The sequence below is a fragment of the Polyergus mexicanus genome, unplaced genomic scaffold, assembly GCF_030449975.1.
Source record: "Polyergus mexicanus isolate NDT 795.1 unplaced genomic scaffold, iyPolMexi1.0 SCAF_8, whole genome shotgun sequence".
In the NCBI taxonomy this organism is placed as follows: domain Eukaryota; kingdom Metazoa; phylum Arthropoda; class Insecta; order Hymenoptera; family Formicidae; genus Polyergus; species Polyergus mexicanus.
Genome location: NW_027223328.1, coordinates 9,569,297 through 9,591,644, shown reverse-complemented (window position 1 = coordinate 9,591,644; position 22,348 = coordinate 9,569,297). Strand labels below are relative to the sequence as shown.

The window sequence follows — 22,348 nt, the reverse complement described above, 5'->3', positions numbered from 1 at the left end:
ATATATTTGTTCTCTATTTGTTTTCCCAAATATTAAAATCACACACTGTATTAAAGGGCTCTCATAATAATAAAGTAGGAAGAACGCATCTTAACATAATTTAGTATTTTTTTTCCATTGCATTTTATAAAATGTTTACATGGGAAAGTATTTACAAAAATATGAGTAGGGCGCGATGAAGTGTAGAAGACGGAAAAAAGAAAAAACAACTTAGTTGAGAGTACCCCGACATTGAGGAGCTCCGCAAAGGCAAGGGATTTTGTCATCCTCCAATGGGAATTTATAATCGTATGTAATTTCTTCATTAACTCCTATTGGTTGTTTACTGTAGATTACAATCTTCTTTTGGCTTTCAATCGTGATTACTTTTGCATAACAATTCGGCTAAAAAAAATAAAGATTTGGTAATTATACAAAATACATGGCAAACATTCTGCCTCTTTCCTCCTCTACGATTAATTAATATTGGATTTTGGTTATATTTTTCTATTGATTCATCAAAAATTGAATTTTCATTTAGACTATAATTCTTTTTCATATAGAGAATGTATTTATTATATTGAATAACCACTCAAGGTTATAAAGATAGATAATTGTAATTGACTCACATTGCAACTATGATTTATGAACCTCGCCAAATTGCCACATTTTGTTGCATCAATAATTGTATCTAAATCGATACGGAAGAGATAAGAACTACCGATTCCGGTAGCTTCATACTGGGCTTCCCGCAAGTCAGCGACAACTGGTCTAACCATTTGTCCTACATATTCTATAACCATTTCATCAGCCGCGATTGGTTCCATGGCAAACAAGCCCCAATCGTGAATACCAGATTTGGCAAACTTTAATTGTTTTTTGCGGAACTGAAACACAAAATGTGTATGTTAGAATAAATGAATCATATAAATTTTAGATATTGAAAATATATATACATTTATACATATATCTACCTTTAATTGATTAAATTTGAGAAGATCACTATCAGTATCAATTCCGAAAGCTGTTAGTAACCGTCGTTGATTACTTCTTGCCTCGCGTGAAAGCGCCTGCATTTTACCAGTCAATGCTTTAGAATTATTTTTTGGACCGTTCATTATACTATCTCCTCCAATATAAGAACTGGTACTGTCTTCCACATCATTACTGCGTTGTATACTTTGAGCATAATGGTGCTGCAAGAATAAATCGATTACTTTACATAAATTTGATTATTCATATAATTCCTATAAATATAAAAACTCTATAATATATCGAAATATGTGTCGAAACTTTAAATTTGAAAAAAATGTTCATTTTGTTAAAAAAAATATATATATATTCTATATATCAAGTATATTTAATTTTTTACTTTGTGTTTAGCCTTTTCTCTAATATCGACTTTGTAATATCCTTCCGTTCTAGCACTTCCACTCGCATGTAATCGAAGCTCGTCTCGTTTCCTCTTTTTCGCGGGACTTGGTATATCCGTCGGAGGATGATCGACCCAATGCGTATCATTCAACCAATAACCTTGGGTATCATCTGCTAATAAAGCCTCATAACTCCTTCTCAAGTATTCCGCATCCTCCGCATCTATACCTCTTGTTAAAAATTCGTACAAAATAGCCATTTCCGATATAAGATCTCGCTCTTTGTATATGACTTTCGATTCCACAATTTGTTTAGGTAACTTATCATATATATAATCATTCTGGATATTCTCCTTTTCTCCTTCGTGATTCTGATGACTACTGTGCACTTTTGTATATTTCTTGGATTTTTGTTTCTCCACTTTATGAATCTTGTCTTTTGATTTTGATAATTTGACGATCTTCGGATGTTTTACTTTCACCGAGGCTGGTGGTACGCGTATCACCGGCTCTACGGGCTCCGGTTGCGCAGGTGGCAACGAATACGAATGTTCCATATATACTTGCGAAGCCTGAGAACCAGGCGAACTTGGTGTCTGCTGCCCGTTTAATCGAAGATCCGTCTCTGCTTGATACCTATATAAAATATTGCAATATTTCATCGTTATTATAGGACGATAATCTTAGTATATATGCATCATATTATATTATGTACACAAGAAAAAATGATTATTTAAAAATTTATGTTAAACTGATTACTAACCTTAATCTTCTGATTTCTAAACTTTCTTCCTCCGAATCCGTTGTGGGAATCTCGCTGAACATCTCGATCTTTTCGTTTTCTTTCAAAATAGGTTCGTCATTGATGTATTTCGCCGACATCGTCTGCAATGCTCTGATAATATTAGGTTGTATAGAGCCAGGACTCCTATGACGTATGATATTATCTCGTCCAGCTAGAGTCATCAAGGCTTCCGCAGCCGAGTTTTCCATTTTTTGTATATCCGGTAGTACTTCTTCCTTTACCGACGTTATCGATGCAGGTTTTGCTTCAACCAATGATTCTTTCTCTTCGGTGATTTTAAGTGCATCCTTCGTTTCCGTGTCCAAAGTTTCACACACTTCAACGAATGGCTTTTCTTCCATGGTAGGCAATTTCTCAGAAATTCTTTCTTCTTCTTTGACGCTCTCGTATTTCACAGGAGATATGGAGCTAATCAGATTATCATTATCAATTTGTGGGAATTCGTGTGAATTTTGATCTATAATTTTGATATCCGGTACCGGAGTTTCTCTACCAGTCGGCGTGGGGCAATCTAATGATTTTTGAATCGCAAATTCCATCAATATATCAGGATCCTCACTATTACAAGCCAATGGCCTGTGATCAGACATATGGCTGTCTGTATCTTGCTAAAAAAAATAAACCAATTTTAATTGATATAACTGTTATCTTTTTAAATCTTCGCTTATTATATTGTACATACCTCATCCTCAAAGCAAGCTTCTTCATCAGAACTTTCATTTGAGCTATCGGAAGATTCACTGGAACTGATTTCTTCACTGCTGCTTTCAAGAGACGAAGACGAAGACGATGTCGAGGAAGAGACACTCGGAAGAGAGATCATCGCTTTTTTCGTTTTTTGTGCCGGTGGTACATCCAGATCGCTGTCGCTTTCGATCGTTTCCATATCAGCATGACCCGATTGTCGGCTATCCTCATCCTGCGGTAATGGACTTGGAGCTTTGATCTTACGCTGCAGATAAAAAAAAATAACGAACAGATATGTAACAATCGATGTTATTGAAGAAAATAAAATATAAAAACAATATGAAATCATCTTACCCTGAATGAAGGCATCTTTGGCATGCTAGCTCTAATACCCAAACCAAATCCATCATAATTGAGTCCTAACGGTGTTGCTTGCTCTAATAAAGATGATAATCCTTGGGTTTTTACATCTTCTTTCGTCGTGTTATTGACGATAGCATTTTCGCCACTATCATGAGTTTGGCTCTTCTCCGACTTCTTTTCATCCCACCAAACCTCAAATAATTTGAATGCTGTATTTTCTATCATCTTTTTATTAAAGTCTTTTTTTAGAATTTGCTTCAATTCATTCACTACTCTGCTTAGTACTCCATTGATGGTAGGACCCTAAATAGAAATATTTTAAATATTTTCTAACCAAAACGTTTTTACATAAAAAAAAAAAAAAAAAAAAAAAAAAAAAAAAATTCAATCTTATATCAATGCAATGTAATAATCTTGCCTGTGGATCTTTTGTGATGCTATAGTTTGCTATAGCATGCAATCGCGATTGAAAAGAGGAATAATAATTTGTCCCTTGATTTCCAACTGATCCCGAGAAAGACGCTGTAGTAGGTTGATAATGGCTCTGCAAGTAAGTTGCTCCATACGGATAAGGATACTGCGCCGGTCGCGGCCAATTGTAAACATCATTAGAGGGATAGTGAGTTAAATTTCCTGGATAACCAGTTGCTGGATACAGTTGACTCGAAGGTTCAGTTTGTGCTATTACCTACATATTAAAAAGATATTTTTATATAAAATAATATATGCATACATATATAATTAATGTAATATATAAATAAACCCACTTCTTCAATCTTTTCATCTCCTGAACTCAAAGGACTCAAAGACATTCTGTCGTCATCAGGTGGTGGAGGTGGAGGTGGTTCTTTAGGTGGTTCAGGTTCATCGTCGTCAGGTGCTGGACTATAACTTCCTAATAACGCCTCGTCTTCACTGGAACTTATAACACTACCCAAATCTTCGTCCACGGAAAACTGACTGATACTATTCTCGTGAACTTTTCTTCGTTCTTTATTTCTTTCCATCATTTTCTCGAAACATTGCTTATAAATTTCGTGTGATAAAAAAGGGCTGGGTGGCTCCGATAACATTTCATTATCGTCTTGTAGAGACTTTTTGTCATCTTCCGAATCGCTGCCAAATTGTAAAAATGGGGGTGCCATTCCACCTGCTTTATCCTTTAGTAACATAGCAATTCTTGTATCTAAATCTAACGTCTTGCGAGCTTCGTCAGGAGAATCACGCGATGCACTTTTCGTCATAACCTGATTCTCCTTTTCCTTTTTGGGAGTATGATGTAGTTTTGCATTGGAAGTCTTATTACTAATCTGTGTTATGTTAGAACTTGCATTGTCCAAATTAGTCGCGTGCTGTTGAATCGGCCAAACGGATGCTGAAGGTGTATATCCCGCTGTCCCAGAGTTGCTACTCCACCAAACATTTGAATTTTGTTGGACTGGTATATTCTGCGATACATTTTGCGGTATATTAGCTAGATAGCTACTTGGAGGTTGATGATGATAATTGCCATAATAAAAATCATAATTTGTGGCAGGAGTAGAGTTTTGAGAATAATTACTAGAATAATTCAGTTCGCTCGGCGCTGTTCCATAACCCAAGTCACTACCTGTGCTGCCACTTGGTGTAGGATAATCCCTATATTTATTATACCTCGAATTTTCTACATATGGCTCTCTGTTCTTATCTACAGTTAGAATAGCTTTTTTACTACTTCTAAAGTCTTCCCTCTCCTCGGGTAAAACCTTTTCCACTGGTGTTTGATGTTTTTCTTGCTCAATCTCGGGTTTCACCACTTCTTTCTCTACCTTCTTTTCCGGTTTTTTCTCCGTCGTTAACTCCTCCAACATCTTCTTGCACTCTTCCCCAAAGGGATCCAGAAAAACCCTCAACACTTTTCCCATCACAGATGTATTATTTAATTTTTCCACACATGCTTTCGATGCCTTAATTGATTCAAACACTACTCTCGCTATACCAAGGTGTTTATTAGTTACTGGATGATAATAAATAAGAAGTTCTTCTATGGATCCAAATTTCTGAACCATGTTTGTTAAAAATGTCTTATCGATATTATCATTTAAATGGCAAAACGTTACTTCAAGCGGAGGTGGCTCTCCGCAATAATTTGAGTCAATTTTAAATCTAGGTACAGGTAGATCGAGTTGTTCAAGTCTGGTCCAGATTCTTGTCAATTGCGATCTGGGATCTCGAGGTTGAACCTGCGGATATGTCGGATCTCCTGGAACAGTTCCATCGTATCTACATAGTTTTGTTGCACCTTTAACTAAAAACGGATCGACCAGTAACTTGTAATTCCTCTGTTTTTGAATCACTTGTGGCACAGCTGTATCTTTCTGCGAGTGTGTTACGTGACCGTGGCTATGTTTCGAAGGCGGTTGACTTGAGTTTTGCGACGTGCTCTGAGAACTGCCATGGGAATGGCGATGACGATGCGAATGCGCATGTGAATGTCCATGTCCATGACCATGTCTCTCCATGCCGTTCATTGCCTCCAAGCATCATCCATTCATGTAAACTTCTGTCGCAAACGTTTAACCAAATTTTAAACAATATCAATATTATGATAAGTGTAAGATAGTTTATGCGGCTCAAAGTTTATTCACATCCTCCGAGAAAGGATTAAACCGTGATTATCAACACATAAACAAATTACATACATTTTCATAAACTGAATTGCAAATCAGTGTAACACAATTTTTGCACATCACTATTTCTCGTGTGTCACTTAAAAATAATTAACTTTAGTTACAAAAATAGCGAATTCGTTGTTAAAATATTAAGTGTTCCATATACTTTGATTATATCAACAATACAGCGTGATTACACGATCGGAGTATTCAATAACCACAAAAATTATCATGTTATTACTAGCGGTGACGAATTTTTACAGACCATCAACGAGCATTCTTAGCGCTTTCTTTCTCTTTTTCTCTGTTTCTCACTGTACGCGTATAATTACATTAAAGAAAACAATCGCGTGAAACTTCGACAACTTCGTAGATTGTTGCACGAAAATACATTCTCTCATCGAGAAGATGCAAAGGAGTTCACTAGTGGATCGATATGATCGCCGAGTGGCGTTTATCAATACAGCATCTTTAATCAGATTCGAAAGCGCATCTCAATCACAAACTTACGATACGGTCCCTTCCGGTTTCGCTCGTACGATCGTTTTATCGCGCGAGAGTGAAGAGTACGTCGTTTTCTCAACAACACATAACCTCAAAAGCGCTTCTTGATTTTTTTTTTTTTTTAAACTAAGTTACCGTCGTGACGATGACCCGATTGAAAACGTCTCTCGTCTAGTAGAATCCTCCGTTTAAAGCGTCCATCTCTCGATCGCGAGCTACGTCGAACTAGCGAGGGAATCTCACTCTTTCGTTACTCCTCTTTTCCTCTCTGTCTTCCTTTCACCCTGCCACTCCTTCTCACTCTTGTTCTCTCTCTCTCTCTCTCTCTTTCTCTCTCTCTTTCTTCCTCCGTTAGACCTTTAGACCCTTATCCAGTTACGTTGCGGTTTTTTTTTTCTACAACAGCATGTAACGAGCGCTTTTGTAATGTCCAGCGATATTGTGCGAGCGAGACAGCGTCCTTGTTTAGTTATCGAACCGATCCTCTCGACCGTTCTCATCGGAACCATTGACAGTTCCGCGGCAAGAAACGCGCCGACAAGTCTACTCCCGCTGTCGCCTCGCGTGCGCGCTCGACGACACGCACGATGCTCTCGTCTGATGAGCACGAGTAAACGCACCTGCGAGCGTGTTCGCGCACGCGAGCTGCACTTTGCGCATTCCCCTACACCACCGTATAAATTTGTGAAAAGGCGAATGTAGCAGATAACTGCGCGGCAGTTCAAGACTAACGGTATGTTTTATATTTTGTGTGAGCCCGTCTTCTCTGCGATTCTATTACTTCGCGGAGGATCATTCCTTTATTTTTCCAAACCCAATCGTTCTTTCTAATTATAATTATTGTTAAACGTTTCGATTGGTTTAGTCTTTTTTAAAATTGTATATATATATACAATTTTAAAAAAGGTTAAACAAATATATATATATATATAGTCGTCACACGCGACGATATCCACGTGCCTGCCTCGCGATGTCAAATGTGATTTTGTATTCCGCGGCAAACTAATTCGGATGATAACTTTGTGGATGACACCATCGCCGAAGCAATTGATGACAGAGGGCACGTTCCACTTCACGACCGCAACGCTCATGGTATCGTTTCATCTTTGTTGTTCACCGAAAGTTAAACAGAGACAGATAATGCTCGCGAGCATTGCGGTATCGTTAAGTGGAACGCGCCCAGAGAAATATTATTTCATGGAAACGTGAATTTCGTCAGCCGCAATCTTGATTATTCTGAGGACTGACGAGACCACTTTTTTTCGCTTATCATAAATTCTCAAGCGAGGTTTGGTGTCAAGTGTCAAGGCCTCGTCGCGGATAAAAATCCTTTATTCTCTAGACCTGGCATCGTCAGAAAACAAATGAGTCACGGGCCTTTCGGCTTCCTCCTTCTATGAACGCGCGAAAATATTCGACAAAATTTCGCGGAAACGCTGACATTGTGCCAATGTATGCAATGTCTGTAATATGATTAACTATGATGTAAAACCGGATGAAGTGTTTGTACATATTGCTGACAATGAGAGAAATATGCTCATGGCATATTGACTCAAGTTCCAAAAAACAAAACTCGAAAATTGCGCGATTACCATGAAAAGTGTGGGGGAAAAATAAGTGCACTTTTTTCGAAATAGCGCGCAATTTTGTATTTGTAAATGAGATATGCACACATGAAATTTCTCTTTCGTCTCTTCGTCTTATTGTTTGAGAAATATATCCTTTCTCTTTCTTTTTTTTTCCTTTTTTTTTTTGTAAATATTGTGAAAAAGCAAGAGGTCGATTGGCCGCCAGAGTTTATTTCAGCGTTTCGTATACAGAGTTGCGTTCGAAAATCTATCATCAGAGTTTGATTCACCAATCAGGATAAAGGAAGCAAAGATTTCTTTATTTTGATTGGTCGACGCAATACAGGAGGCGCTCAATCGATTGAAGATTGGAATTTGACTAATCAAAACAAAAGAGACTAAAATTTCTTTGTTTTAATTAATCAAATTTCAATCTTCAATGCGTAGCTGATACAAGTTTTACTCATCGTCAGCACTTTTAAACACATCTGGCGAGGTAACTTTAACCGATGGTTAATTTCTGAACGGCCGTGGGGTAACTGTTTTACCCAGAATAAGATTTTCGAACACAACCGTTGGTGGTTACCTCGCGGAGCTTTTACCGAAAGATAACTTTAGACATTATCGATCTCTAATACAGGAATTTCTAATTAGAGAAATGCCAGTCATACAGGATTTTTTCAAACGTTACTTGCCGATAGTGAAGGCCGACGAGGGAGAAGAAGAAGAATTGGTAGATCCGCAGAAAGTACTTCGTGTAAGTAATACAATCATTACAATTATTACATAATATTGTTTTTGAATGGGAATGCAAATGCATCACTAATTTTTCGGAGTAAAGACGTACTCATTAAAGTTTAAGTCACTAAGATCTCTTCACAAACTCCGATTAACTTAATTTCACAAGAAATCGCCTAGTAAAAAAATCTAATTATATAATTTATCTCTCTTTTCTATGTTAAACAAGAAATGATTATTCCAACTGTATTCACGAAATACTGCAAGTATTATTTGATCAATTATAATCACCGATTATAACCGGAGTTTATATAAATGTATTGATTTATTCGATATATATTTTCAATGTATATTTATGTATATATATGTGAAAATATAAAATATAAATCATATTAACCAACAAATTGGAATTATTATATGATCAGTTATTACAATTACTAATAACTTGATCATTACTAATAAATTAAGAATTAATATTTAATATATTTATAATAATCCAGCATTACTTTCCTTCTAATAATTTTTCTTATTGTAGGAGCAATGCGCTCAAGAAGTAAAATGCAGCAATTTGCAAGAAAAATTGACCACATGCAATGATCGTGTTAATTCAAGATCCAATACAGAAGAAACTTGTTTAGAGGAACTTGTTGATTACGTGCAATGCGTAGACCATTGCGTCGCAAAGACTCTGTTTAGTAAACTTAAGTAATTGTACGATATTCCTATAAAGATCCAATTGTTGTTCGCAATGTTAAAGCTTAATTTCTCAACATTGTATATATATAATGAAATGCTAGCAATAAAAAGATTAAATTATTAGAGATAAAAATTATATCGACATATAGCGTCTTCATCATCTGTATTTCAATTCTACGAGTTAATTTTAACAAATCTTAACATGAACAATGTGTATACAATAGGATACATAAAATATCAATGACATATAATTATGCACAGACTTTCAATTCAGTTCATATATATATGCTTTTTCTTTTCATATAAAAAACATTGGGGAATGATCTATCAATTTTTATATATAAACTCTTAATTATGATGGTTGAAGAGAGCCGGCACCCAGCAATACATCAAAACATATGTTGCATACACGTACCGGCTTATTTAAACCAAATTTCAAAATTGGTACATCCTGACCCGAACATTTGCTGCATAAAATACGTCCACAGTGCCGACTGAAAAAAAAAAAAGAAAGAATACAATAAAAATTGTGCCACTCTAAGATTGATATATTCAATTACTGTTATTAGAATATACAAATCATTTATACCAATGATGCTTGCGCATTGTAAGAGAGAATTTCGTTCCGCATTCTAAGCAGCAATCTTTGTCAGACCATGGCGCTTCTTGCGTTAGAGAGTCTAATAATCTGTATAATAATTGTTTCGTTGCTACTTGATAATTGAAGATCGTAATTCCATCTTTATTCATCGAACCTAAGCATGCTCCGGCTTTTACCAATGTTCTGCAAAGATTGCCATTACCCTTCATGTATGCAATCAACAACGGTGTGTTTCCATCTAAGTCTGAAATAAAGACTTTATAGGACATATGGTACATACTTTGTATAATATATGCATTCTCTCTCTCTTAAGAAATTATAATGTTTTTCTTTCAGAATAATTTTAGTCTTCTTAAGAGAAAGAAAATTTATCACGTATTCTTTATACCTGCGTTATTGACGGGATATTGCGACATGCATTCTAAAAATAGATCGCATATCGTTGCAGCATTGTCCCTAGCGCATCTGGCTAACTCGTGTAGAGGATTACGGCCTTTGAGATTCACAGCCTCCGCGTCCAGCGTACATTCGGTCAATAACGTCCGCACTACTGATACATGACCTTCTCTTACAGCTACATGCAACGCATTGTCACCGTCCGCATTCACCGCGTCGAAGTTAATATTGTTCTATACAACAAACAATTGATAATTTAATATATCTTAAATTAGATACACTCAGTCAGTTTCGGTATACAACATGAATTCTTTGCGTTAAATATTTTGTCTTACTTGCAATAGCGCGGAGACAACAGTGGCATGTCCCGCTTTAGCCGCCACATGCAGCGCTGTGTTCCTATTTGCATCAGTATCATTAACACGAGCACCCGCTAATATTAAACTTCGCACCAACATCTCGTTTCCTGATATAGCAGCGAGATGCAATGGAGGCGTTTGTGTAACGTCATGTATTCTTGAATTTACATCTATCTACAATAAGAGGAATAGCAATGCTGTAATTACAGTTCTTTATATCCCAATGCTTTGATTATAAAGATTTATGTATATTAAACTCAAATACTTGTATAGATAATAAGAACAGAATGCTCTCCATGTCACCCTTCTGTATGGCAGTATGCAAGAAGTTTCTGCCCTTATTGTCGTATTGTTCGGCGGCCTTAGGTAATCTCTCTAATATCGCTTGCGCGGCTTTATTGTTACGGACCGTCAGAGCAGTCGCAAATGGCGTAAGTCCTTTCTTATCCCTCTTATTCAGATCTATATTCGGGTGACACAGCAAAAGAGAGATTATCTGCGAATGCTGATTCTGTATCGCTACATGCACAGGAGTCTTTCCCTCCGCATCGCGGGCGTTCACGTCGGCTCCGTGTTCGATGAGCGTTTGAACAACTTGTTCCAATCCCCATTGACAACACAAATGTAACGGCGTACACTCGTCTTTCGCTTCATCTCCACCGGCACCATCTGGACCAGGTCGTCTCGGAGCATTCAAATCGCATCCGCTGTGATATAAATCACGATTAAAAAATAAGATATAACAATTCTTTAATATAATTTTTCTTATTTCTAGCAAATCTACAATTAATTTTTTCATTTTCCTTGAGCAAAAAATGCGCAAATCAGTACCTTCTGATTAGAAACTGTGCGATATCCTCCTTATTATCATCGATAGCTCTATGTAGCAGTGTTTGCTGACAGCCATCGGGACCAGGACTCCAACAATCAGTATCCGCTCCGTATTTAACCAAAATTGACGCGGTGTCTTCTTGATCCGAGTCTAAAGCGTCCCATAACGGGCATCCTATTGAAGGATCCACACCTCGTCTACAAAGAGTTTCCACCACTTCGCTTAGTCTACAATGTACGCACAGTTGTAACGGCGTTTCTCCATTGACTGTTCTGCACATATTGAAATACGAATTTATTAATAATATCGATCTTGCAATTGTAGATATAGATTTTAATAAACTCACTTTGCATTCATATCAGCACCATTTTCTAACAGAAATATAGCAGTAGCTGAATCTTCCTTTAGTATTGCCTGATGCAACAAAGTTAGGCCTTCCTTGTTGCGTTCATTCACATTAGCTCCAGCTTTTATCAAAGCCAATACAATATCTTTGCCTTTTTTGAATGGTGCCCTTATAGCTAAGCTCAGAGGCGTCTCGTTTGCGTTATTCTTAATAGTTAATTGCGAACTCGAATCAGAAGTATTTAATAATTCAGTGACTATGTCTGTGTATAAATTCGAGATGGCGAAATGAATCGGCGTGTCACCGGTGGAAAAGGTGACAACATCGGTTGGCAGACCGTTCTTTAATAAAGCTCGAGACAGATCTTTTAAGCCAACCTTGCATGCTTCATGTAATATCGTAAAACCTTCGTTGTTAGTTTTCGTTAAGTTATTTTTACAATAATCCACTAAGAATAGTGCTGCCTCTTCTCTACATTCTCGGGTCAAAATATGAAGCAATGTATCTCCAGTGATGTTATAAATCGGATTCGGTATAGCGCCTTTAGTTAACAATTTAGACACGAAATACTCGTTAAAGGGATCTGTCTTCATTGCGAAACACAATGGTGTATCATCTTCGTTTGTGGTTTCGTCTATATCTATACCCTTTGCCTCAAGTAACAGATCAAACAGCATATCGTTTCTCTCCGAGATACAGCTATGAAGTGCAGTCCTGTAAATATAAGCAAGTATAAAATTATATTTGATATTAAATTAGAGGCTACAAATCCTATTTCAAATTCTACGAATAATTATTTAGCTTTTACATTATTCGGAATAATGTAAGTCTTGAGACTTTAAATCAAAAAAATATATTTACCATCCTCTATGGTCTTGTAAATTTGGATCGATTCCTGCTTGAAGCAATCTTGATCCAACTGCTAACATGCTTTCTGTATTATGTTTTGCTACTAGATGTAAAGCAGTACAACCTTCCAATTGGTTAAGATCAATTGTATTTTTCGCACCATCGATAATGTTTACAGGTTCACATAACTTCTGCACATTGCTGTTGTTTTCCAGTTGTTCAATTATAAATTCAGACGAATAGGAGTCTCCTTTCAGAATTGCTGAATGAAGGAGAGATAAACCTCTTGCGTCTTTCGCACTCAGATCTGCTCCATGTTCAACCAAGGTACGAGCTAGAGATGGCTGACGACTTTTCAGAGCAACTTCTAGAGCCGTTTCTCCTTTGTGATCTACAGCATTGACTGCCTTTGGAAGCTATATAAACAATCATATATTATTAAAAAATAAAAGACATACATGTACATGGTATTAAAAATGATTAAAATATTAAAATTTTTTAAACAAAAATATAGATATATTTAGTATAAAAATAATAAAAAAAATATGTCATACTTTTTTGCTTTCTATTTTAGATTTATGTAAAAAAGGTTGAGAGATTTGAGAACCACTAATTCGACTATCAGCGCGTACGATGACCGCAATGCGTGCGCCTGTATGTATACGTGCACGTGGCTGTGTGATGATTGAGTCACTGTAATGGCACGAGTAGCATCGGTTCAGTGTGAAAAAGCGTTTATAGAGGAAGTGTATGGAGATTATTTTCTGATATACATGGAGGAGGACGCAAGAGTATTAAAAAATCTCCGAGGCAGATGACGTGGCCGGCGGTACATCCGACCGACCGTAATCGGCCGTCGACCAGTCACTCTCTATGCGTTTCTATGCGAGAAAGGCGGAAAAAAATTTTACGGCAACGATCATATCGTGCATGTATCGCGAAATAAGTCGTCACAATGCATTACACGGCGCGTGCGATTGGTGTAATACTGTGATAGGTGTATCATAGAAGTATCATGATCGTATGTTACTGTATTTGGTAGCAGGATATACATACATATATATACGTATAGAGTATTGACGAGACTGATACACCAATTTTCACTAATTAAGAAAATTATGATTTAGAAATTTAGCACAGAAATAAACAAGACTTTCAATATAGTGAAATCTGAGTTTTTAATAAACGTCAAACAAAGAGGTATCTATCTAAAATTTAAAAAAAGTGATTATTTGTAATCATTTTGACACATAGAAAAATGTATTATATAAGATATAAATTTAATTATATTTACATGAAATTGCTTTGGCAATAAAAGTGCTTCGTAGCAAATTACATATAGATAAAATGAACTTTAGAACATTTTTAAAAACTTAATTAAAAGTCAAAGAGAATTAAGTTTTCTAAATATGTATAAGATTAATAAGTTTAAAGATAAAACATTTCTATAAGATTTAGGAAAAAATAAAAACTTTACATTAATTAATCTTAAACACTGTTTCAGATTTTATTGGAATAAATTAATCACACAAATACTTCGTTAATTTAAGTAATTATTTTTTAATGAGAATTAAAAATAATATTATTAATAAAATGTGCAATTTGAAGCCAAATTTACAGATTATGATATTATATATCAGTATTTTATCATGTATGTATATTTTTCTTATTTTATATTTTGATTATTATAATCAGAGAGAAATGAATAAAACTTCGAGATTAATATAATATAAAATTTATAGATATTTCACGAGGACAAGTAGAAGGCATTTCATGTTTCAAATGTCTCACGACACTGACAAGACCGGAAGATACACATCTGCTTTGTGCCCATTTTGATGGGAGTGCCAAATTTCAGACATCTTGTCCAACTTCAACACTTTGTATGAAGAGAACTGTTCGATATGAATCTAAAAGTAGGTTGACAATATCGATAAAATAATCATGAATAATAATGTAATTGTTTATTTGAAAAATTTCTTTTAGCATCTACAATAACCACTGTTCAGAGAGACTGCGCGCCACAGAAAGATATTTCTTATGTTTATAATGAAATTGACGAGCAGTGGCATAAAAAGGAAGAGATCGTAACAACTGCCTATGACGAAGGTTGCTTTATAGGTGAACATAGGGGAGCACCAATTCGTCCAACCGAATATTGTTTTTGTAGTTTTCATTTATGCAATTCATCTCCTTCACAAATAGGAATGTTTAAGAAAATATGTGGAACAATCTTAGCTCTGCTGATTGTAAGATTGATGTAAAATTTTTCAGTTCATGGCACATAATGTGTTGCTTAAAAGAATGTATTTAATGCATAAGAGAAAGAGAGATACAAAGTCTTCTCTGATAATTTTGGGAGTGCAGATATATCCTTTGCAACAAATTGCAAATATTGTACCATAAAATACAAAAATATTGATGTCTATTCAATATGAATGGCTATATAAATAGCTAATTTATTTTAAAAAATTATTGAGTAATTTAATTTTGATTTTACAAAATTTCTATATTTCTCTTTATGAATTAGAATAATATTAGAATAATTGAATAAAATAATCGATATTATACAGAGAAATAAAAAAAAAATTCTTTCGTTAATCAATTTTGAATTATTTTGTGTTATAGATAATAATTCTCCTAAATTAAATTTGCAATTTACATCAATTATATTTTAATAAATGATCTAAAACGTTTCTATTTATAAAATATATTACAACGGATATAAGTATACAAACCTATTTTTATGCTAAGCTTTTTTATATAAATTTTATATCTGCAATTATTAATTAAATTAGAGTTCACTATAATTATTATATGTGTATCTTGGGAGAGCAAAAGATATGCCTATTGTGCCTTGTTACAGGTAGTCCCATCAAACTTTTTAAAGCTCTTGTTCCCTCACTATAGTCACATTGAATTATAACGTTAGAAGCGAGAAATCATATAAAGTGTTTTCTATTGAGATACCAAAATTAATGTTTTCTCATATATCATGACTTTGACAGCAGATAATTTTTACAACTGACCAAAATTTACTAGCTATTTATTAATCCACAAATAAATAAAAATTGTCTTATATATATTTTATATTACTGAGTGTGAATAGTAACTTGAAAAATCTAAATTTATTTCAAAATGTATTTTTCATAAAAAAATTTATATGATTTCTTGTTTTTGATGTCATGATTGAATATAATGAGAGACCAGAAGTCTTAATTAATATGAGGTGATTGATCGCGATCAAATTCGGAATTGTAAATTAATAATAGCTCTAATATGGAGCTAATCATCATTACCTCTATTAATGCTCGGAATTTCTAAGTGATCAAACAGTTCAAATTACTAGTAACTATATTTTCAAGCTTATTAAAAGTTCATTATTCAATTCAAGTTTATTATCAAAAGATAATAAACTAAAAGTATTGAAAAAAAAACTATTATTTATATTCTTAATGTTTATAATCAAAATGTACTTTGTGCATACAAGTACTTAATATTCAAACTTGAGCTGTGAATATGTAAATTGATAACATATATTAGGATATTTAAAATATATCTCCTAACAAACAGATCATAATATTAAATCCCTCTATGTTAACAGCACAATATTTTCATATTATATTAATGTATTGTATGAAATATATAAATTGTCATGCGTATCAATAGATTTAAGTTTAATTATTTCAATAAAATTTACTTTAATGTATATTACATCACGTTAGATTTTTTAATTTCATCATAAAAAAAAGAACTCTTCTCATCGTATCATAAGGAAGAAAAGGAGACTCACCTCAGCATTATTTTCCACTAAGTATAGAAACACAACGTCTTCGCGCATCAAGCGTACTGCTGCATGTAAAGGATATTTACTCTTAGTTTGCAATAACTTGTATAGCAAAGAACCTGGCATCTCTTTGAAATCTTCGCCTCTTAAATCTTCCTGTAAGTTATATAAATATTTTAGATATAACACAGACAATAATGTTATTAGAATTTGAAATATTATAATTTTACCCAATGTGCTGAAATTAAGGAACTGCAATGCTCCTTTAACTTTGAAGTACCCAATTCCTCAGCTGCTGCATACAATCCTACACAATCCTTTAATCCCACTGTCCCAATCAGATATCTTTCACATTGATCTACCATTTCTGACAACTGAAAACTAGCTGCTGCTTTCATTAAGTCCAATGTTAGATGTTCTTGAGACACTTTGCCTGAATAAATCCATTTTAACAATACTAATGCTACAGCGCTATTTAAATTGCTCCAATCTAAAAATAATTATATAACATATATATAATGATATATATTAATAATCACAAATATAAAATAAACAGACATAAATAAATTACCTAAGACAGTTTTTTCAACAAGAGCTGCATCATTAAAAAAATCAGTTCTGGCAGACAATACAAATTTGTGTGCTGGTATTTCTTGATCAATCAATTTTATATTTATATCACTGAAAGATATATATCTTAAGAATAATATTTTTTTTATTATAAATATTTATATTATACTATATTATTTATATATTATATTTATATATTGTTATATTATATTATATATAGTTCTACATATATTATAAAAACATACAAAGAAAGTTTCAAGTTATATATAAAATACCTGTAACGATGTTGACAGTATAAAGATGCTATAGTTGCCAGAAGTCTATTGATAAATCCACCCTCTTGCTTCTCAGCTATAGCGATAGCGTATTCCTTTTGTAATTCTAAGTTTGCATTGTACAAATTGACATATTGCTCTCGCAGGAGGGACAGATGTTGTTGCCATTTTTGTGCTTTGGTAGAATCCTCTAAAATGTTTATACATAATTATCCTTTTCATAAAATGGTTCACAGCTGCTGCAAACTTACCCATAATTAAAAAGAGTTATCACGTCGAGAGTGTTTGATAGTTTGAATAATAATATTATTGCATGATGCAGTGTCCGTTGCGCGCATTAATGCACGTTCATCTACACATGAATCTGTCAAAGTAAAAAAAGAAATCAAGACAGACTCTATACGACGATAAGGAGAATCATAAGCAAAGTGGCGCTATCCGAAAAGACAAAATTTCGAAAGAGGATCACACGAGCTGGTAATCGGGATTTAATCGGGAGAAAACAAACTACACACACCACACATATATCACATATACGCCCACGCTATCGGAACCATTACGGGATCTGTCATATCCATGCACACGTACACGCACGCGCACGCAGCTTTGATAAAGAGCATATATATAAAGATCTCCTCTTTGAGGAGTCAAGTTCATATTTTTAAATCACTCCTATTTAACTTCTATGAATAGATAACGAACAGATAGTGTGACATGCTGTGCCCCTCCGATTTTACTGCTCGATTCGCAAAAATGTGAAGAAGATAAAGCGATAAATGGAATGCATTTAGAAAAAAAAGACAGAGAGCAACATATACGTGTAGGTAAAGATAAGAAGAGAACCGGCGGCGAGATCACGTGTAGTAATTGCTTAATATAGTAATTGCTAATTCGAAGTCGCAAATGTCAGATAAATCGTGAGATGACCCATGAATGAACACATATTTACAAGTAGATTTGTGTCATGCAATTGGTTATCAAATAGAGAATTCTTCAAGTCCCGAAAACTTTTTGTATCGACTGTCAAACAAAACGCTTTGAAGCATTTGTAGCGTCGTGTTGCCCGCACCAGAAGAAGGCGAATGGTATCCGATTGCCCAGCTTGCCATGTAGCTAATTCAACACAAGACTTTCTGATTGGTTGGTCCAGTGGAAAATTCCCAAATAGCAGCCACTGTAAATGGCTATGGTAAATCGCAACGTGGTTAAATCGTGCGGGCGCTCCTGCATAGTTCAAAAAAACCAAGATTAGAAGATCTATTGTCACACACACACACACACACACATCCATAAAAATCACACAAAAATTGAAGAATATTTTATAACAATATTAAAATGCATATATAAAAAATTTATATTCTGTGATATATTTAAAAAATAAAATAAGTAAAAAATGTTGAAAACATCTCGAATTTGTTAGTTTATATATATATCTATATATATGTGTGTGTGTGTGTATATTAAATTTGACAAATTTTTGAAGTGTTGAACAAATGTGGTTACATACAGTAGATATATCTTTCGTATCCAAGTGATATCAGAATTAATATCCGGCCTTCGCTAATTGATTAATTCGCGCGATGATTTGGCGGTGCGCATGAAGTACGATAAAGGAACCGCTGTCACAATGTTTTGCTAAAATAGTATACATTGATATAATTTAAAAAAAAAAAAAAAAAATAGGAAAATGGGAGGAATAAGTTGGAGCGAGTTATTTCCGGGAAGATGGAGCTCTGTTATATTTATTTCCTATATAGCTCTTTTTATAAATCAAGGTATGTTGATGACATGGCCATGTATTGTACAGTTTTTATTTTTGTCAATATAAATAATAAATTAGTAAAAGAATAAATTTTTATATATTTAACTAAAATATTAATTATATGTTGGTTTTGTCATGAAAGAACAATGTCAGAATTTATGACACTAATCTGTTATACAGGTATTCTTGTGACATGGTCTCAAAGAAGTGGTCGTTATGAGTATAATACCGTAGCAGTTGTATTGATGACAGAAGTTTTAAAATTAGTTATATCTGCAGCACTCTATTGTAAGGAGTAAGTAAAATAATTTGGAAATTTAATTTGTACAACTCTGGAGGGAAGGGTCATCCTAATTTTAATTAACTTATTTTAATTTACAGCAATAGTATTTTAACTCTGATTCAGGAGACAAAGAAGAATAAAAAGGGTGAGACTAATAAATAACAGATAAAGAATTCTAGAAATTTGTGCTATAAATATCTGGTGTCATTGAGATTCACAAAGGACTAAAGAAAATTTCTGTCTATTTTTAGTGCTTCTACTGTATATGATACCTGCATTTTTATACTGTCTCTACAACAATCTAGCATTTGTCAATTTGGCTAGATTTGATCCTACGACATACTATGTTTTGCTGCAATTTCGAGTTGTGCTTACGGGAATCATATTTCAAGTATATTGGTGATATATTTTTTAGCATGATAACAGAAGGATAATAAATGTTGAATGAGCTTTGTATACAAGAATTTTGATCCTTTCTAGGTTATTTTTCGCAAAAAATTGTCTATGATACAGTGGTTTTCACTAGTAATCTTGACAGTTGGTTGTATGATAAAACATTTTGATGTCCATGTCTTTGACACAGAATTCCATGTAGATATTTCTCTATTTTTAATTCTTATACAGGTATATTAAATTTTATTGTTAATATTTGTATGACTGGAGACATGATCATTTTCTGAAAAATTTTCTATTTTCAGACAACATGTTCTTGTTTAGCTGGTGTTTATAATGAGTACTTGCTCAAGCATCAAGGTGCAGACATTGACATTTTTGTACAAAATGTATTTATGTATATTGACAGTATTTTCTGCAATATTGTAGCAATTGTTCTATTGACAACATTCAAGAACAGTGTTAGCGATACATTTAATAATGTTGAAATCAGTTCATCTTTGCAACCGAAAATAATATTAATTATGTTAAATAATGCAATTGTTGGAATAATAACAAGTTTTTTCTTGAAAACTTTAAATTCTATATTAAAGACTTTTGCTAGTGCAATGGAACTGATTTTTACAGCAGTGTTATGCTGGATTTTGTTTAATATAGTTATTAATACAAATACTGTCATTTCTATAGCTATGGTAAGTTTAGCCATTATTTTATATTCAAAAAATCCTGTACAAAACACTCAATCTAAGGAGACGACAGAAAGTAGAAAACTTCTAGTATAAACACACACATACACAATATCAACATTAAATTTTTAAAATAATAAACGTGTGTGCCACAAATAAAATTATGAAACAAAGTGATAGAGTGTGTATTACCATTAATATTAAATTGTTATAAATTTTTTTCTTCGTGATAATACAAGCTTTACACAATATAGTTTTCAAAAATTATGTCATATATTATATAATATATTCAATATGTTAATTTTAATATAATGACTGTTTACAAATCAGAACATTATAATTTTTTATTAGCAAATTAATAGAGAATTAGACAGATTCAGATTATAAGAATTAATTAGCAATACTGATCCCTTTACTTTTAGAATTAAAGAAATTTTATATATGTGTGTGTCAAATTATAAAATTCAAATAACTTTATATTTTGATACATCTTTATTTTTTTAAACATTCAAAAGTAGAATAAATTTTAAGATATATGTGAATTATATATGATACATATTTTGAGACATCAAATTTTGATACCATAATCTGTGTAAATATATCTTATATACTATTTATACTAATTCAATAAAGGAGTATAATATGTAAATTAAAGGATTATTTTGTTAAAATCTTTATTATATATATATTATTTTTTATATTACACACATATGGCTTTTTTATTTACACACACACACACACACATACACATATCTATAAACAGATATCTAGTAGTTGTCAAGCCTTATACACAACATACACATTTTGAACGTACAATTCCTTAAAAGTAAATTTTTGAATGTTCACATATAATTTATTTATATCTTTTATTTCCAAATAGTCTATTTGGAAGCTCATACATGAAAAAGTTCTATCACATATACACATATGATGTGTACATATCAAGAAAGTTGAAAAATTATTACGTTATATGTCTCACACTTTAATTGAAAAATTATGTATATGTTGAATATTATTACTAGCAAATTTATGGTAATACTTAAACTATCAACAACATATATATGAATTTTCTAGTCTTCTGATAAATTTATTACAATTTGTAGGTATTTAAATTGCTTTTTATATTTCAATAAATTTTTAGTTAGTTTATGAATGTTATGATTGAATGTAAAAAAAGCTATATGCACAAATTATATTTAAATAGTTGTAACAAGAGGAAACTTATTTATATTTATTAGTAGAACATGTGTAAGGAATATTACCTCATTACGATTGGTATTGTCAAAGATTATAATCAGAAGTAATGTAATTATAAATTACTATAACTTATTTTATACATAAATACATCACAAATGCAAAACTATATAAAGTATTCCTGAAATAAGTCATCAGAATTTGTCAGATTTTGTTTACTTGAAAATTTCAGGGACACCTTACATATTTTTGCAGTTAACGTAATTAAAAAAAAAAAGTTAAGTACAAATGTTCACAAATATATGCACACATAAGAAGATTTAATTGGAAAATATAATCTTTTCTTGAAAGTATTCTTTTTTTATGTAGCTTTTTAACTACTCTTTGAGCAACAAACAAGTGTGAAAGATACTATTTGCTTGCAAACATTGCACTTAATAATCACTTACATAATTTATATAAACAGATTTGTCCTACAAAAACACAATAATCTACAAAATGCAAATTTTATATAACAGTAGATAGTAAATGTCTTAAAATCGTGTTAGGAGTAAAATTATCAATTAAATTATTTCTGTTTTAATATTCATTTATATTATATGTCACAACCAAAGAATAATTAACAATGTGCATTAGTTAGGCACATGTATA

The 22,348-nt window shown here is 33.1% G+C and overlaps 4 protein-coding genes across 4 annotated transcripts; 3 read left to right on the top strand and 1 right to left on the bottom strand.

Annotated features, from left to right (window-relative positions):
- Window positions 1-90: 90 nt before the first annotated feature.
- Set1 (SET domain containing 1) lies at window positions 91-18,054 on the bottom strand. The gene is made up of 22 exons (XM_070299771.1): window positions 17,631-18,054; window positions 17,380-17,569; window positions 17,106-17,215; window positions 16,765-17,024; window positions 16,541-16,690; window positions 12,760-13,163; window positions 11,899-12,612; window positions 11,552-11,824; window positions 10,986-11,427; window positions 10,697-10,894; window positions 10,354-10,594; window positions 9,954-10,209; window positions 9,720-9,858; window positions 3,975-5,729; window positions 3,626-3,895; window positions 3,199-3,510; window positions 2,840-3,109; window positions 2,116-2,765; window positions 1,352-1,988; window positions 954-1,175; window positions 609-866; window positions 91-384 (listed from the first exon to the last, which is right to left on the bottom strand). The coding sequence occupies exons 1-22, from the start codon at window positions 17,632-17,634 to the stop codon at window positions 211-213; spliced, it is 7,929 nt and encodes a 2,642-aa protein (XP_070155872.1). The 5' UTR covers window positions 17,635-18,054; the 3' UTR covers window positions 91-210.
- Uqcr-11 (Ubiquinol-cytochrome c reductase 11 kDa subunit) lies at window positions 8,479-9,511 on the top strand. The gene is made up of 2 exons (XM_070300734.1): window positions 8,479-8,687; window positions 9,204-9,511. The coding sequence occupies exons 1-2, from the start codon at window positions 8,589-8,591 to the stop codon at window positions 9,375-9,377; spliced, it is 273 nt and encodes a 90-aa protein (XP_070156835.1). The 5' UTR covers window positions 8,479-8,588; the 3' UTR covers window positions 9,378-9,511.
- Window positions 13,405-16,117, top strand: LOC138935866 (uncharacterized). The gene is made up of 4 exons (XM_070300733.1): window positions 13,405-13,947; window positions 14,252-14,398; window positions 14,490-14,663; window positions 14,734-16,117. The coding sequence occupies exons 2-4, from the start codon at window positions 14,311-14,313 to the stop codon at window positions 15,009-15,011; spliced, it is 540 nt and encodes a 179-aa protein (XP_070156834.1). The 5' UTR covers window positions 13,405-13,947; window positions 14,252-14,310; the 3' UTR covers window positions 15,012-16,117.
- Window positions 18,055-18,263: 209 nt separating the features above from the next.
- Senju (UDP-galactose transporter senju) lies at window positions 18,264-21,345 on the top strand. Its single transcript, XM_070300732.1, has 6 exons — window positions 18,264-19,154; window positions 19,322-19,436; window positions 19,523-19,569; window positions 19,676-19,815; window positions 19,905-20,048; window positions 20,123-21,345. The coding sequence occupies exons 1-6, from the start codon at window positions 19,067-19,069 to the stop codon at window positions 20,597-20,599; spliced, it is 1,011 nt and encodes a 336-aa protein (XP_070156833.1). The 5' UTR covers window positions 18,264-19,066; the 3' UTR covers window positions 20,600-21,345.
- The last annotated feature ends 1,003 nt before the right edge of the window (window positions 21,346-22,348 follow it).